This window comes from Diutina rugosa (genome assembly GCF_008704595.1).
Source record: "Diutina rugosa strain CBS 613 chromosome Unknown scaffold83_size33346, whole genome shotgun sequence".
NCBI lineage: Eukaryota > Fungi > Ascomycota > Pichiomycetes > Serinales > Debaryomycetaceae > Diutina > Diutina rugosa.
In genome coordinates, this window is record NW_022995072.1 from 16,309 (window position 1) to 33,430 (window position 17,122).

At 49.6% G+C, this 17,122-nt stretch overlaps 6 protein-coding genes across 6 annotated transcripts; 3 read left to right on the forward strand and 3 right to left on the reverse strand. All coding sequences in view use genetic code 12, as the record gives it.

Moving 5' to 3' along the window:
- Positions 1-5,502: 5,502 nt before the first annotated feature.
- DIURU_000529 (uncharacterized protein) lies at positions 5,503-6,432 on the forward strand (the record flags this gene model as incomplete). Its single annotated transcript, XM_034158255.1, has 1 exon — positions 5,503-6,432. One exon carries the CDS (start codon positions 5,503-5,505, stop codon positions 6,430-6,432), a length of 930 nt encoding a protein of 309 aa, XP_034014671.1.
- A 252-nt stretch (positions 6,433-6,684) lies between these two features.
- Positions 6,685-9,657, reverse strand: DIURU_000530 (uncharacterized protein; the record flags this gene model as incomplete). The annotated part of the gene is made up of 1 exon (XM_034158267.1): positions 6,685-9,657. One exon carries the CDS (start codon positions 9,655-9,657, stop codon positions 6,685-6,687), a length of 2,973 nt encoding a protein of 990 aa, XP_034014672.1.
- Positions 9,658-10,343: 686 nt separating this feature from the next.
- Positions 10,344-10,640, reverse strand: DIURU_000531 (uncharacterized protein; the record flags this gene model as incomplete). Its single annotated transcript, XM_034158278.1, has 1 exon — positions 10,344-10,640. The coding sequence occupies one exon, from the start codon at positions 10,638-10,640 to the stop codon at positions 10,344-10,346; it is 297 nt and encodes a 98-aa protein (XP_034014673.1).
- A 443-nt stretch (positions 10,641-11,083) lies between these two features.
- On the forward strand, positions 11,084-13,597 carry DIURU_000532 (JmjC and ePHD domain-containing protein; the record flags this gene model as incomplete). Its single annotated transcript, XM_034158289.1, has 1 exon — positions 11,084-13,597. The coding sequence occupies one exon, from the start codon at positions 11,084-11,086 to the stop codon at positions 13,595-13,597; it is 2,514 nt and encodes an 837-aa protein (XP_034014674.1).
- Positions 13,598-13,644: 47 nt separating this feature from the next.
- Positions 13,645-14,289, reverse strand: DIURU_000533 (uncharacterized protein; the record flags this gene model as incomplete). The annotated part of the gene is made up of 1 exon (XM_034158300.1): positions 13,645-14,289. The coding sequence occupies one exon, from the start codon at positions 14,287-14,289 to the stop codon at positions 13,645-13,647; it is 645 nt and encodes a 214-aa protein (XP_034014675.1).
- Positions 14,290-15,771: 1,482 nt separating this feature from the next.
- On the forward strand, positions 15,772-17,122 carry DIURU_000534 (uncharacterized protein; the record flags this gene model as incomplete). Its single annotated transcript, XM_034158311.1, has 1 exon — positions 15,772-17,122. A coding segment is annotated over one exon (1,351 nt), but the record flags the coding sequence as incomplete, so codon positions are not given.

Consider the following 17,122-nt stretch of genomic DNA (forward strand, 5'->3'; position numbering starts at 1 on the left):
TTCCGCGGTCGCGGATAATGCTGTCATCGGATAAGTGGTCGTACAGCGGATAAGCGGTGCGATTTCCGTGCCTTGACAGAAACCCGTTTTTCCCAGCTTCCTCGACCCAATCGGGTAATAAGCTAGAAAATGTCGTGCCTTATCGAAACTCCCATCTGCCTCTGACGTCATCGCGTAGGAAATGCGAGGAAATACGTATTGCGTGGAAATGTGCTCCCCCCATCGCTTGCGCCCCCACGGCGAATACCACGTAAAACCCGCTCGGCGATCCTCTGCCACCAACACGCCACAAAAAATTATCCCCGATTGATCACCAGCAGCAACACCCCCTACGGAAATAACCTTTGTACTCCGACACCAAAACTCTAATGACTAAAACAATTAAGGCCCATTTGGGGTGGTAAGTTCATCGAGACGGGAAAAGCCCAGTGTCGTCGATGTCGTATTTTACGGGACTCGTCAACGGCGGTGCAGCGTCCCCGTAAACGAGATTTTTCTGGCGGTTTTGTCGGCGGCATCTCGCAGACGACGATTGTGCCGGTCGCAAATACTCGAGGCGGCAAATGGCATTTTCCGCGGAAGCGGTCCTCGCAGCGGTGGCTTGTGTCTATGACTGAGGTTGTCACCAAGAGGAAAGCAACCTGCCACTGAGACCGCGTCAAGCTAGTCATCGAGAGTACAGCAATGTGACACCGAGACCGCGTCAGCGCGTCACCGAAACTACATCGTACCAAAAATAACCTTGTCGCCAAAACCAGAATTAAGAGCTTTGGCGGTGCTCACTCGCTACCGTAAGCCACGATAGTCTATCTGGTGTAATTACGCTGTTATCTGTCCCCGCAGCCGACAATAGGTGTCGTTGACGAAACTTGGCATTGGCCACCGAAACGGTAGGTTCGCGTTTGCATCGATAAGGATTAAGCTTTTCATGTCCCCCACTCTGGCGGACACCTCAGCCACCGGTTCCCCTCACTAGCTTGCTCTACGCGGTGCCCACGTCCCGGGTCGGCTCGAGACTCGGGCCCGCGGGAGCCCCCACCCGCCAATCCTCTGATGCTCTCGGACCGACTTTTTTCGCTGACGACATTGAGGATAAGTGACACCTGCACTGACAGCGAATCACCCCATTCGTCAGGTACGGGCCATGACGTCTATCGCCGGCGTGGCGAGGGGGTAGTTATCCGCCGCCTTCTCCACGTCACCGAGTGTCTCATAGTGTGGCTGATACCCGCAGTGTCTGGCTTTGTCTGGCTATCCATTGACAACAGTAGTCATTCTTGACTTCGTAGTTCTGTGGCAGTTTTTTTTTTCAGGTTGTATGGTGGTCATTCGTGAACCCACATGAAAGTTTGCTGAGGGAATACGAAGTGGCTAGTGAGGTGGCTCAATAAATGTTAGCCTTGGTGGGTGGAGGAGGAATCAGGTTCCACGCACGCGTGTGCCTCAGGAGCAAACGTCGAGCGCGAGTTTTCCCACGCCAACTGAGCCACGTTCGCCCTAATCGGGAATCGATTAGCATCGCGTTAGGTGGCTTAAACGCTTTGACATGCCTCGAGATCTACAGCGCTAACATAGCTACAATGGACTGGTAAAATTAATCTATGTTATATTGTGGTATAATTATGACGTATAATATGTAAATGAAGCAACCAAGTCGACAGGCTCTCGGCGATGAAGGGGGGCCCCACCTCTAATAACCAGCTTAAAGTGGAGATATGAAACAGCATTCAAAGACCCTTCCGCTTGCGATGGAGCTCGTTGAGCATCCCCATCCGCTCGTACTCAAACGCCATCGACGCCTTCTTGTCGTTGGTGACGACGACACAGTCCTTGGGCAATAGTTGGAACATTGGTAGTTATTTGGTGGTTTGTGAGTTTCAGTGTGTGGCTGATGAGTAAACTCGTGGGACGTTCATCGTCTTTATATCTCTGGATCGGCTTGCTTCCCATCACCACAACTACAGATCCGCCGAGTGGGGGCGAATCCGCCTCTGAAGCTGGGTTAGGTGGCCCTGGCCCATGCGCACCATGCGACACCTGGTTTCGTACATAAAGATAGGAGGAAAAAAAAATGCAACAGCAAACGGGGGATCTTTGCTGGCGACATTGGGCCCAGGGTGGGGGGTGACATTTTGGGGGCTGACGAACCTCTATTTCCCCCACTAAGACAAATCCGCCAGAGATCCGCAAAGCAGCATTGCCAACACCACGGATATGCTCGACGAGCACCTAAAATACTGCCGCTTTGGTCCCGAGTCTCAGATCGCCTGATAGTCTTTCGGAACCAACGGAACTCGGCCTGAGCTATCCGAAATTAGTTTTAAGGAGCAGCTGTCAGCGAGAGAGCCACTCAGTCCAGCGGTTAATTACTAGAAGTAATGTTAGAGTAGCAGAAGCGAGGATGGGGGCACAGGCGATGGCTGGGGGACAGCAAACACATCCGCCTGGCGGGGGGCTTATGACGAATGCAACGCTAGCGAGATGCAATACAACCCATTCTTTCGCGACCAAAGTAAGCTTATGACTGCATTCGATGCCGACAGTAACCGCACTCGAAGGGCTGATTACGGTGAAATGAGGGGCTGGATTGAGATGCCATCTGGGTCCAGACAATCTCGTAGATCGACAGTCTGTCTGTCAGGGTGACAGGCCGTCTCCCTTGACCAGGCTTTGGCTCTACACTGGAATGCGATAGACAACTTTATTAACGACTATATAAAAACAGGATCAATTGTAGTAAAAGCAAACATAGGTGGATAAGAGGCAATGAAGCCGTCGTCCGAATAACCGAAACAGTGAATCTTTGACCAAGACTGGAGAGCAAATTGGGAGGGAATTGGGTGGCTATTTATCTTGTTTTCCCCAGGCAGCCCCCGCCGCTGCAAAAATCTGCATTACGCCTCAGCGGGCCTATCGGCGACTGGCGGAAATAGTGCTTCAACGGCTTCAAGGACGTAGCGAATTTTAAAATGTGCACGTCAAGGTTAATCAAGCAGCTGCGCATGTCACAATTATTTTTTTTCTCTCCAGAAAGCGGAGCAAAAAAATATTCGTGACCGTGAAAACGAGGAGAGCCCACCCGACGACCACCACCAGCCACCAAACTGTGAAACTAAGGCCACCATCTCTGATATTTGGTAGGCTATCGAGATAGGACGATAGTGCCTATCTCCTTCGACATCGGGTGGGTCGGAAGCCGGGGGTCTCTGCACAGTCACGGAGCCCATGGTCCAGGACCCACCGCCACAGGTCCAGAAAAAAATACGTCACTGTGTTCACAATGATAGCGGATATGTCTTTTGAGCGACTTCTACACAGAACCCAGTTTTCCGGGGCGAGTCACGCAGGAAGTCTCCCCCACTAGCATTTCCGCAGACATTGTCGCGCTACCAGGCGATGGGCGATACCCGAGATTTGGGTTCTATCATTTCGTGGTGGTGGTGGTTGATCGATTTAGTCGTCGTTAATGCCTCGAGCGATTTAGGCATAACCTTCCCGAGCCGAGAGAAGCACGTCCCTAGGCATTATACACTACCACGGAACTCCGGAGGCTAGAGGTGGACACCGCCCCAGCAATAGTCCCAAAGAAAGAAAAAAGACGGACCAATTAGCTTTTCTCCAACAACGATAGCAAGACCAATTTACTAAGATGCAAGCGTAGCACGCACCTCTTTTTTCCCTTAATCCAGTTATGAATATTTTTGTCTGGCGATTTGTGCAACCAGTGCAACGCACGGGGTTTCGCCGATTTTGTGGCACCGGATGCACCGAGCGAGGCGCTGAAACGAACACAAATGTGGTTCAGTGGTGCCCAAAAGCTACAGCGAACGATGCTTAGAGCAGCACCCCTCATGACGTCCGCTTCCAAGCCTGAGGGGGTTAGTTTTCACCAAAACAAACTTGTCATCGGGTGTCTCATATGTGATGGGGGTGTACACGTAACCGTCGTAAACATGCCACCTTGCGCGTAAGCTATACGATACGATTTCTCTGTTGAGGAGAAAGGATCCGGGAGTCCGTCCTAAATATCCAGAGGCAGAAACGCCTTCAACAAAAAAAAAAAAAAATATACGTAATTGGGGTTATGAAAGAATCTCCCCCCTCCTCTACCACACTGTGACATGACCTAAATCATTGCGGCGATGTCGCTGGACATTGCCTGCCCTGTTTTTTTTTTTTGTGGCGGGCGTATTTGTGGTCGGTAATGAAATAATGGTGCACTTCCGCCTTTGATCTTAGTAATCTGTTCCTTTACTAAAAGTAAATAGGCCCTAGCACAGCTTCCGCAAAATCGGCGATGTAACCTCGGCGGATTTCCTCCAGCATTGCTGTCACGAAATCCGATTTACCGAATTGCAAATGGTGATCCAATGATAATTCGGCTTCGTAATTGAAAAAATCTTGCTGCACTGATGTTTCTCGCAAGGCTGTGGCCGATCCTACACTTTAAAGATCGGCGCCATCTGAAAAGTGTCTCGGGCGAGATCCTATAAGCCAATCGTTAATTCCCACCAAACCTAAACCAATTGTAATTTGCTAAACATCTGCGTCAGGCTTTTGGTTGTGACTGGAAGTCCCTCACCAACCACATTGTGCCCCCAAGCCAATTGGCCTGAGACACGTAATCAAATAATTGGTAATCGGGCTTGTAGAAAAACTAAGCCGCGATGGTCTCGGTCAAATGTCCTTCTAATTTTTTCAGTATGGCCACCTCAAAATCAGCAAACAAGCCTCGTAGTAATTGGTCTGAAGCAGTCCTTTGTGGTGAAGACTTGGCATTCTCGACCCGCTACTCCCCTTCAGGTTACACCAGGCAATTTTCCAACAAAGGGGCTAGAGAGTTTCCACGGCGTACTCGGGGCCCATACTGCGAATTACGGTATCGAGGCATTCGCCACAATTTCCGAGGTCGACCTTATTTTTCCGTAGGGTTCCTAGAGAATCCAGTAATCGCCAATTGCTTGTGTTGGCATTGAAGTGTGGGAGCCGCAGATCAATTAAGGAAACGATGCCAAGAGGTACTCAAATTGGTCTGATTGGTTCATTTCCCAGCATGTCAATTCCTTTTTAAGGTATCTTTTCGATATTTCCAACATAATTGACTTTGGTAGTTAAGAAAGTGTCTGCTCCAATGATTGCGTGGCCATTCATCAGCACCCACTCAAATACAAGATTCCCAGCGAAAAACTTTCAGAATGATCTCTATAATTGACAGGTCATCCCTCCCTTAGAAGAGAGAACCAAAAGTTCAGTTGTCGTATGACATTATTCCACCATATTTCACACGATTTCACTCTTTACCTTAAGCTTGAAAAGTCATACAAAAAACCATCAAACATCAAAAAATGAAACCTTTTCAGAAAGCAAAACCATTTTAGTCACTCTTTAACAGCAATCATCGTTTCATATTTCCATTCCACCACTCCCATCAAAGCTAAAAGTAATATCCGGAGAGGACGTCTTTTGTCTCATCGGTCGCACTCTCGTTACCCGTACCACCCCATGCTTAGTCGCCAAATCAGAGGGATCGCCACCCGCCAGGCGCTCCGCCAGGCGCTGGCCAAGACGCCCGAGGCGCCCGCCGAGTTGGCCCAGGAGTCCCATTTGCCCAAACACCCGCAACAGTTCAAAAAGCCCCCCAGACAGCCCAAAAAGCAGACGCCGTTAAGACCCCACGAGTTGGAAGACCCCAACTACAAGATGAGCGGATGGAAACAAAAATTGGGTCAGGGGATCATCAAAGTGTTTGGCATCGACATGGACCGGCTGCGGGCAGGGCCGGTGGCGGGTTCGTGGTATTTTGGCGAGTGCAAGAAGCAGGCGCTCGTGTACCCGGACGAGCCGATGCTGGAGACGGCCAAGTTCTACTACGAGACGTTGGGCCTCCCCAAGTCGTTCAGTCAGTGGTTTCAGATCACAGCGTTGCACTACTGGATTTTGTCGGTGAGAATGAGAGCGATGCCCGCTAAGTACGGCAAGAACTACCAGCAGAAGCTTGTCGACCGTATCTTCAAGGATATGGAGTTGAGAATGTCTGAGGAGCTCAAGATCAACTCCGGCCGCATCATCGAAAACTACCAGAAGGACTACCACGCCCAGTTGTTGGGGCTGGTGATGCTGTATGACGAAGGGCTTGCTACTGACGACATCACGTTGGCGCAAGCGTTGTGGCGTAACATTTTCAATGGTGACCCTAACATCGACATGCGCCACTTAGAAGCTTTGGTGGGTTACGTCAGAGCCCAGCTTTACGTACTTTCGAAGATGTCGGACCGTGAGTTTGGTTTCGGTAAGTTTTCGTTTGTCCCGCCCAATGAGGTGGTGGTGCCGTTAACTCAGGCCCAGGAACTGGAGTTGAGAGCCAAGGCGAAGGAAGAATTCGCCAAGATGACGTTGCCGTCGCAGAAATCGGTGTTGTCGTTGGACGAATAGTGTATATAGAATTCAAATGTTATCAAATGAAATATGAAGAAATTTGGCAGATAGGATAGACAGTAAGAGAAGTAGATTCTCGTGCTTAAGGCGATAGTCCCACTGTTACCAATCGTGTGGCCAGCACATCATACAGAGCTCGTCATATCCAGCACATTATATAGAGTACATTTTCACCGTCTACAGAATCATGTCTGAACTGTGAACCTAATGTAGTTCTTTCATCCATAACTGTCGTCGCATTATTGTACACTATGTTTTCTTTCTCGTCGTCTTCTTTCTCGTCTTCAGCACCGGCTTGTCGCCGCCTTCGTAAAGCGATTTACCGTATTTGTCGACGGCGGCGGAGTTGACCCACTCCATCACTCGCGCCACTTCGCGGTCCTCGTCTAAGCGTTCCTGTAAGAAGGACTTGGCCTGTTCGAGTTCGTCAGAGCGCTTATTTTTGATGGCGGCTTCAATGTCGATTTCGTCGCCATCTTCATCGTCATCGTCGTCTTCGTCACTGTTGGCATCGTGATCTTCGTAACTGTCGTCATCCACATCAATGGGGTCATCCTTAGCTTGTCGACGAGACTGGCGACGGGTCACAGTGACGTCATCGTCTTCTTCATTGTTATCGTCGTCATCGTCAATGACGTGTACGGTATTTTTAATCTCATTAAGTGTTTCTTCCACCCGACGCAATTGTTCGGAGAACTTATCGTAAGGGCCAGCGAGAGCCAATTTGCGGGCCGTCATCGCCGCCCGAAGTTGTTCCGCTATCAGCGCCAACTCGCGCTTCAACTGGTGTTCGCGGTACCCCAAACTATTAAGCCATTTGAGGAGTCTGGTAATGTCTTCTGGATCGTCGTAATACTCCCACAGGTTACCATCAACAAGATCATCGGTGTTGCCTTCGCCCTTAACGGAGGCTAACACGCCACCATACTTCTCCAAATCACCCTGGCTGGGTCCCTGAACCCAAAGAGTACCCATAAGGTAAGTCTCCTCTAAGAACTCGTCGTCGTGGCCGACATCGTCTTTATCTTCAGGATCGTCCTGGTCAGCAGTGGCAGCACTGTTTTCAAACCACCAGTAGCGGTTATAGAAGCGGTCTTTACCTAAGATTTCTGCCCGCTGACAATCTAGCTCCATGATCCGCTTTTCAAGTGAGTGTTTGGTAGCTCGAAGTTGTTTAACTTTGGCGAACATCTCTTGTCTCTGTTTTAAAAGCCCAGCAAATTCCTTATCGGTTTTCGCTAATTCTTCCTCGGCTTCGAGGATATCAGTGGATAAGTGGCTAAACTTGTCAGGGCGAGGTACTTTGGCCACAAGCTGGTCCCACACTTTGCTGGCTTCCTCTAAAAGAGCTTTAGTCTCCTTAGTAACGTCAATACGTTGACGACGGAGTAGAGTACCTTCTTCCGAGCAAAACTCAAGCCGGGCTCTCACCACTTGACCGGTACAAAGAAGGTCAATAAAAATGGCCAAGATCTTCACTCTGAGGCCGGGGTCGACGTCACGGTACCACCGTTCAAGTACGCGACTGGGAGTGGGAGTCCCTTCCAGCTTAGGTGCTAGTTTATGGAACACTTCAAGGCACACGTCGGCATACTGAGGCAAGTCTTTAACTTCGGAAAGCACGCCGATGACGCCACACTGCCACTGGCCGTCGCGGAACAGCCGCTTGTGGATCTTATCGTACCATTGTCCCTTGCTGTTCATCGCTCTAAAGGCATAGTGGTCCACATCGTCGTTGTCGTCGTCAGTAGCTTCAGGAGCGGGGGTAGGTGTAGGCGAAGGAGATGAAGGAGTCACGCGGAGATTTTTACGCGGGCTATTCTTAGGCGGACGTCCTCTTTTACGGCCAGTGCGTGTCGTCACTTCGACGTCTTCCTCGTCTTCTTCTTCCTCTTCTTCGACTTCACTGGAAGCGGCAATGTCCACCACTTCCCGCTGGATCTCCACGTCGTCATCGTCATCGTTATCGTCGTGTACGGTTCCATTAGCTTTTTTGGTAGTTTTCGTTCCATTAGCCTTGCCGTTGCCGTTGGCTTCAGGTTCATTGTCTTCGCCGTTATCTTCTTCGTCGTTATCTTCATCCATATTTTCGTCGTTGTCATCATCGTTTTCAATCTCGGGGATGGTCACTAGAAGACCTTTATTCTTACGGTCTTCGTTGGAGATGATTGCCCCTAGCAACGCACAAAACAATTCGTCTAGTAACACACAATTGCCAAACTCCTTAAACTGGGGTAAACTCCACCTTAAAGCTATGACAAAGTCGTCAAATGTAATTGCATCCAAGTGTAGTGCCAGGTGGAAGATATTGATAAACAGCCAAATCCGCAACGTCTCGGAGAGATCGATATTCCCCACTTGGAACCGTTTACCGCGAGGGCGCGGTTCCGCCATGGGATCGAGCACGGTGTCTTCCTGCAACACCAAATCCGCTGGTCGGGGCAGTTTGCGGGCCAAGGGAGCCGTGGCCACTTGTTCCATCGGGTCCTTCTTCTTATGCAGTTTCTTCTTTGCCACTGGTTCCTCGGCGTGGTCTTCGGCGTATTGGAGTAAATCTTCAGGGTACGTCTGAGGAATGCGGTATTTCTTAGCGTAGTAGTCCTTAACCACCCACGGAGCTCCCACGCGAGAAGAACGCGATACGGTAAGCTTGATAAACGTCTTAATAAGCCATTTGGTAAACTGGTTCCGTTCTCGCAGAATATTTTCGGCGGTGACTTGTGTGGGGACATTATCCTGTAACCGTCTCACTAGATAGCGAGTTACCGGTACGTCGCCGCCAATCTGGACCTTTTCCAGTACCACGGCCCGGCGTTTAGCGTCCAGAGCCGCCAGCCCTTTCACCTTCAAATAGACGAGTTCCCCCGGGAAATAGTCGTGTTTGAACTCCAGGTACACTTTATCAATCAACAAATCAAGCCTAGTAATCCGATTAAACTGGAGAAAGCGCAAAATGTGTTCGCGGAGGGCATCGGGGAAGTTGCGCTCTAGAGCCTCGATCTCGCGGGTTTCCAGCTCCATCGCCTCAAAATAGGTAAGCTGGGAGTTGCCGGTGATCTCACACACAAACTGGCGCTTGCGGTAGAAGTCGAGCCGCTCCAAGTAGCCGTCGTAGGTGGTGAACCATTCCTTGGTGTGCGGGATAAGCCAGACGTCGGTGGTGTCATCTTGGGGGAGCGGCTTGGTCACGTACTCGATCGGCTTGCGTTTGAATAACACCATCCCGACCCGTACCGAATAGTCAGGATGGAAACTGAAACAAAGGAAAGGGTTTTCTGGTCGTGGGAGGTACGGTGCGATATCAGCCCTCGACGCGCGTACCGTCAACAGTGATGGGACCCGTGCACGGAAACGAAATCAAAAAAAAAAAAAAAATAAGGGAATTAGAAGTAATAACATTTAAGGTAAAACAGGGAAAGCTCTCAAATTGTTGGTGTTGGTTGTAGTTGTGGGTGGCTTGATTTTGAAGAGAATAATTTACAGATTGGTAGTCTTTGGACTTTAGAGAAAACGTGGGGCAGCAGACCAAAAGTCTGGAAAAGATGGAGACGAAAGGTGAAGTTTGAAATTGAAACTGCTTTGATTGAATTCAGACAGAGTGAAGTTTCAGTTTTCGAGGACTCATCAATGGTATAAGTGATATAGATACTATTGAATTGCTACTCATGGTGGGATGACATCTATGGTGGGATGACATCTATATCATGGACAATAACTTCTCATGAACGTATGGAAAACCGGTAGAGGTCACTCGTAGAATCATAGAGAATGTTTATGAATATTCAAAATTCTCCTGTGACAGTGGTCATCCCGTCACATCAATTTCTCATTGGATTTGTCTCAAACAACGTATACTCTCACTAACACCGTACGGACACATAGTAATTACAAAACACCCCTCAAAACACTCATAGGTACTTCTTATAGTCGGCCTCAATCGAATCGTCCAAGAGCTTAAGGTTAAGCCATTTGGCTAGGCGGTAGCTGATCCCCATATGGGCAAACCACGTGAGGGGACCGTACACCAAGTTGTTGATCAACAGCCCGTACGGCTGGTAGTACATCACTTTCAACGACCACCACCCGTGCCACGCCCAGAGGGCAAACATCACCACCGTCACCACCGTGAGCACCAGCGCTTTGGCGAACCGCAGCTTGGAGATGGTCTCGTGCTGGGATCGGGTCACGTTATACTTGTTTGACATATGAAACAAATCAATTCAAACCTGTGGAGGTCGGGTATTCGTTAGGGAAAGCCAGAGCAGGGCTAGTTGCTCAGGGGACGGTGGGTAAGGTCACGTGAGGTGGAAAGTCCCATGGCCCCTCCCCCCGTGTGTGCGTGCGTCGCTCCTCCCTCCCAGGGCACGCGCTACGAAAAAAACAGTGACCATTTCGTCTCACACTCTCTCGTCTAACAGCCGAAATTTACGGTTGATCGTGATCTGATGACAGACGTTTCAGATAAAAAATAAAAACACGGTTTCAGAATTTTTACTATAGGTAAAAGAATATTTTCGAATGAATTAGAATTTTCTCCTACTCATCACTTAGGTTCACCTTCAGAATATATATCGCGTGCCGTCTCTACCCCGAATCACAAGCCGCACGGTTATTCGCATCCGCTCCCACACCCTATATACAACTCACCATGTTTGATACCCGGCCCCTCAACGTCGCTCCCCGAGAGTATGTGGGGGGTGTGCCCGTGTTCTACCCCACCGAGGCAGAGTTTGCCGACTTCTACCGATATAACAAGGCCATCCACCCCTACGGAATGCGTCTGGGGATCGTCAAGATCGTGCCCCCAACCACCTGGCTCAAACGCGTCCAGCAGTTGTACACGCAACAGAACCTTGACGGCATTGTTATCCGCAACCCGATTGTCCAACATATCAATGGTTACGGCCAAGGGGTATACCACCAGCAAAATATGGAAAAGGGGCGCAAATACTCGATCTGGCAGTGGAAATCTCTGAGTAATAACCTCAATTTCCAACCACCAAAGACCAAATTGAAGGAGAATAAACCTCATATTTCTGAACCTCAACGCATTGCCACTGCCAAGGCTAAACTACCGCTCCCACGTGACCAATTCACCATCGACGCCCTGGAATACTCTCAAGAACGGTGTCAGGAGCTTGAGAAGATTTACTGGCGGTCGCTTACATACGCGGAACCAATGTACGGGGCTGATACTCTTGGTCTGCTTTTCCCCGATGAGTTTGGTCCTTGGAACGTCGCCCATTTACCTAATATTTTGGACTTATTGGACCGTCGATTACCAGGGGTAAACGACGCCTACTTGTACGCTGGTCTTTGGAAAGCGACGTTTGCCTGGCACTTGGAAGACCAGGACCTTTATCTGATTAACTATATCCATTTCGGTGCCCCTAAACAGTGGTATCTGATCCCCCAGTCTCAGGAAAAGGCATTTTTTGACGTGATGAAACTGGAGTACCTGGATGATTATAATAGTTGTCTGGAGTTCTTACGCCATAAAGAGTATATGGTACTGCCGGAATTCTTGAAACGTAAAGGGATTGAAGTGAATCGTATTGTCCATCGTGAAGGAGAGTTTATCATTACCTTCCCCTACGGTTACCATGCCGGTTTCAACTACGGTTATAACCTAGCCGAATCAGTTAACTTTGCCCTTGACGACTGGTTCCCTTTTGGTAAAGTGACGAAGAAGTGTGAGTGTACCGCGGACGCTGTGGAAGTCAATGCCCATCAATTATACTGTAAGTTTATGGGTATCCCCTACGAGTACCATACCCCACCGATGCTGGATGATGAAACTGAAACTGAACGCAAGCCACAACCAGTGAGACGGATGGTTAAGCGGAAACTGCCAGAGACCACCAAACAGCCACTGACACCGTCTCAACAAGCTCAAACTCAAACCCCTAAACGACCAAAAGTGACCGTTACTGAGTGTACGCTTTGTCCATTCACTATTGAAAACACGCCCTTGGCCACAGACTCTCTCTTTGAGCTTTTACCGCTGACTACTACCAAGATGTGTCACCGTATCTGTGCCCAAATGTTCCCAAAGGAATTGACCATCGCTGATGGAAAAGTCCAAGGGCTTGAGCAAATTCTGAGGGCACAAAGAAAACTCAATTGTACCGTGTGTCGCCAACCCGGCCCCTGTTTCCAATGTGCTCACCCTAAGTGTACTCGAAGCTACCATGCCGCCTGTGGTTTAAATGACTGGGTAAAATTCGCTCAGGATAAAGGCGAAGCGTTGTGCAAGTACCACCGTGACCGCAACCCAGTTTCAGGTATAACCGGTGACGGGTGGGTCCAGTTCCTGTTTGGTAAGACTCATCACGTGGCTAAACTTATTGAGTGTCGTCGGCCTGAAAATCGAGTGGTGGTGAAACTTTTCCCTCAATTGAAAGAGACAATGGAGATTGACCAGGACCAAATAACCGGTTTTATCCCCAGTAAAGTGGTAGAGGAAAACGAAGCGGCCATCGCTTATTGGAAAAAGCATCATCACCAACAAACGTTGGTATCTCCTCCAACTCCACTTGAGGTGAAAATTGAAGTGAAACCATTTACTAAACCCGTGAAACCGAAACCGAAGCCGCAACTGCAAAAACCGGCCAACAAGACCACCACCACTCCAGCTCGTGGTCGTGGTCGGCCTCGGAAATATCCTAAGCCTAAAGAGATGGAGCCCGTGGTCCCTGGTTCAGTCTACGAGATTGAAGACCCGTCGGAGTTTTATCTGATTGAAGTTAACTCGAAACCATTCGTGTTACCTCGGGAATTGACGTTTATCCTTGATAATCATAGTGCCGCAGTGGTGCCTAAACCCCCTCGAGACCCAACTCCTTCAGTATTTCATAACTACCAACCGCAAACGATGCCACCACCTCAATTTCCACAGACATTACCGCCTCAAATGCCACCTCAAATGCCGCCTCAAATGCCACCTCAAATGCCACCTCAACCCATGCCATCGATGCCCCAAGCAATGCCATCTCAACCGATGCCCCAGGCAATGCCCCAGGCAATGGCACAATCAGTGCCCCAATCGATGCCCCAGTCGATGCCGCCGTCGCTTCGGGGGCTCCCTCAGTTGCTTCCCCGGGCGACAGTGCCTCCTCCAGGCTCGTTTGACCTGTACGTAGGCGTATTCAGCCTCACCTAGCGTAAAAGTAAGTAAGTAATGACGATATGACGATTTCACAAGCTTTCTCAAGTAGTATGGGCTTCTCTTGATTCATGGTACACTGAGGAGTTGTTGCTGACGATAAACACTGCCACCAAGTGACGGCACGTTGGCATCGACTTGAATATTTTAGTTTGTCCCCAGGGTGTACTGACTGGGTACGGATTATCGCTTGTCTTTATTTGTTGGTGCCAGTGAGGACACAGACAGTACCACTGGGCCAAATCGACGTAGTAACGGTTCAAAACTCGTGGGAGTGGTTTCAACTCAGTGTCACCTTTAGTGGCAAAGCCATCAGTTATGGTGATTCCATAGTGGAGAGCAAGAAACGCGTCCACATCGACATTAGCTTTGGCCGTAGAATAGGCTATTGATACCGTATAAAGCTGGTTTTTCACAAGGGAAACAGACACGTCTTCATCCACAATTAATGCTAGTGCTTCTGGGTATACACTGCCGAATGCTAGCGTTATGGGGAACAGTTTGTCAGGGTCAATCGTAATCACTTGGCGAGGTTCAATCAACTCGAGGATACTGGTACGCGTATGGAGCGGGTACTGGTTCAAATAGCTTGTGATATCTTCATCCTCAAGTCTTAGTAGTTCTTGACACCATTCTCGGGCCTGGTCCAAGTCAATGGGGGCCGTAGTCGTCACTGAATTGGTAGCCATAGTGGCAAGACGCGTTTCCCCACACTAATGCGACGTTACATAAAAGTACGAGAACGAGAAGAAAATTAATGGTGATCGTTATCATTCATTACGGCGTACATACATTATTCACATTACTTCAACGACTCTTCTTTTCCACATCAAATTAGTCCAACGAGTACATGGTGTCGATGGCTGATTCGTGGTCCGGCGATTTGGGCGACGGCGCCTGGGGACCTTGAGTGGTGGTGGGCTTAGTCTTGGTCAGCGGCACCGCCAGCGATTGCGGGGCCGAGGGGAATAACGAGAACGGCTTCATTGATTCGATGGTTTGGATGATGTGGTAGGTGATATGGTTTTCAAGTTCGAGAGGGTAGTATTGGTTATATAGGCAGCGCCGTTTCTTTTCCCTTCCCCTCTCCTGAGCGGAGGCAAGTGGACGAGGGGTGGCCCCACCTCGCCTCCGTGTTTTTCCGATCGACCCAGAGGCAATAATGGTTAGAGAATAGGTATTTTTGGATTAATTCTGGTCGGTTTAGGACCAGGATTCCCTCATTATATGTATTCCTTTGGTTGTACTTCGTCGTAGTTGAGAGCGAGTCGAGGGGCGACAAAAGACGGGGTGGAGCCACCACCGGCACCACCACGATAAAATTCCGCACGGCGATGGGTGACAACGCCTGCTTAAGTAATCGCCACCATCGGGAGTAGCCACTAGCGACCCCGATCCGAAGACTCGAGGCTACTTAGTTTAATAGGGGAAAGTAAGTTAGAGTGATGGAGGCTATGGCTTGAGCCTGCCTCAGTGGCTATAATGATGGCTGGACAGTGCTACCCTGATCTCGTCAAATCGATTGAAGCTAACGACAACTCCTGAGCAGGTATAGATTCCACCAGGTCGAGAACAACGGTGCAAATAGCTCGATGAAGGCAGGGGCAAAATTTCACAATTATTTCACCCGCTGGGAAAGTGACTTAATCTGACAACTATAGTAGATATCCTGAGTCTGGATTTATTGACTTTTTTCTACTGTATTACAAGTTTTCAAAGCTGAGAGTATGAGTGGATTTATGATGGCTCAGAGGACACTCAAACAGTCTAAAGAGATAAAACATAACAGCTTAACAAATAAAAACACTTGGTTTACCTTGATATCATACCATCAAAGCCACAATTTGAAAAACTAATCACCTATGAAATTCACACGAAAGAAATCAATTCAATGAAAAACTAATGGTAAACAAAATGCCAAAATTATTCGTCCTCAACAGATCCCTCCACAACCCCGCCCTTCTCTGTCTACCTGTGGCTGTCGTGGTCGCGTGTTTGCTCAACTTTTCACCCACCGCGTCGCTCCCATCTCAGCCGCCAACCCCGTCTACTATTGCCCGTCCGCCTGAGGTTTTTGGCGTTTGATCTTGACTGATACTCCGTCGCTCTCCTCATATTATTCACTCGCTGAATTGTTTTGTTTTTCACTTTGATCGTCCCTGTCTTTGTTGATGGCTCCGGTTGCCAAGTACACTGAGGCCCACCCGGCGAACCAGCTCACGGTGGGGCTGCCCGAGTTGGTGGCGGCGCTCATAAGAGCCCACCCCATCACCCTACCCAACCACGGCCTGCTCCAGACGGACGAACTTGTGAAGTTACGGGTGCTGGAGCCCTACATGTACGTGGTGTCGTGGCTCTACCAGTGTCGTGGTTTCGTCAAGTTGGCCGACGAGTACTTTGACGTCGATATCTTCGAGTTGGAATTGCTTAACCACTTCCCCCTGACCCTGTTTTTGATGGTTACCGATGACTACGACGCGTCGCTGCTGAATAACTTGTTTATCACCAAATTGAAAGTGGCACTCATGCTGCTGCTCCAAAACCAGAAACTCTCGCTGATCGCCAACTTTGAGCGTATCTATAGAGTATGGTTTGGTGTAAACACTCCGTTAAAAGGTACGGAAGCTGAAGATGACGACGGCAATGTGGTCCCCATCGACGACCCGCAAAATGAAGTGCGCTTCGACGAATTGCTGATCACCGACAAATTCCAGGTGCTTTATACGTTAATCACTACCATTAGCGACAACTACAACTTCCGACGGTGGGTGGAGCTGCTGAACTTGCTGCTGGAACAGCTCCGCCCCGAAACGGTGCTCACCGAGGTCGACGGGATTACGTCAACCAGCCTCCAATTATTTTATGACGACACTTATATTTATGAGCGGACGGTGGAATACCCCAAGCTCAACGAACCCAAGAAGCGACAACACGCCCCCAGGTTCCCCGATCTCCATTACCGGGCCGACCAGTTTGATGTGGCTCCCCCTAAATACAAATTGGTGGTGGCCAATGTCTACGAACTCGAGTTGATGATTAAACAGTTACGTCAGCGAGACTCGCACGACAGCGAGCGAGTCGCCGATTTATTGGAGCTGGCGGAATTTGTCGATAACGTGCTTGAATGTGAGATCCAAAAGCGCAAGTTTATCGCGCAAAAGAAGAAGGAGTTGGAGCTTGCGGGGATGATTGCCCTGAGAAAACGGCTGCTGCGGCTCGAAGCTAAGCAGAAACGGGAAGCCGAGGAGGCGCGGTTAAAACAAATGGAACAAGCCGAGCTCCGGTTGGGAGCCCAGCAGCGGATCGAGCGCCGCCGACAGCAACGGGCTAAGCAACTATATCAAGAACAGTTCGCCCGCGACGCTCGCACCCGGTCCTCTCGCCACCACCAGCTGCCCATGAACGAACCCATCAAAGACACCACCCTGCACCTCGAGGTGTCGCCGCTGCCGGTGCCCGAACAGCCCCACTTGCGCGACAAGCTTGGAGCCGCCACCGGCTCTGCCCCCGCCCCCGCCGGCG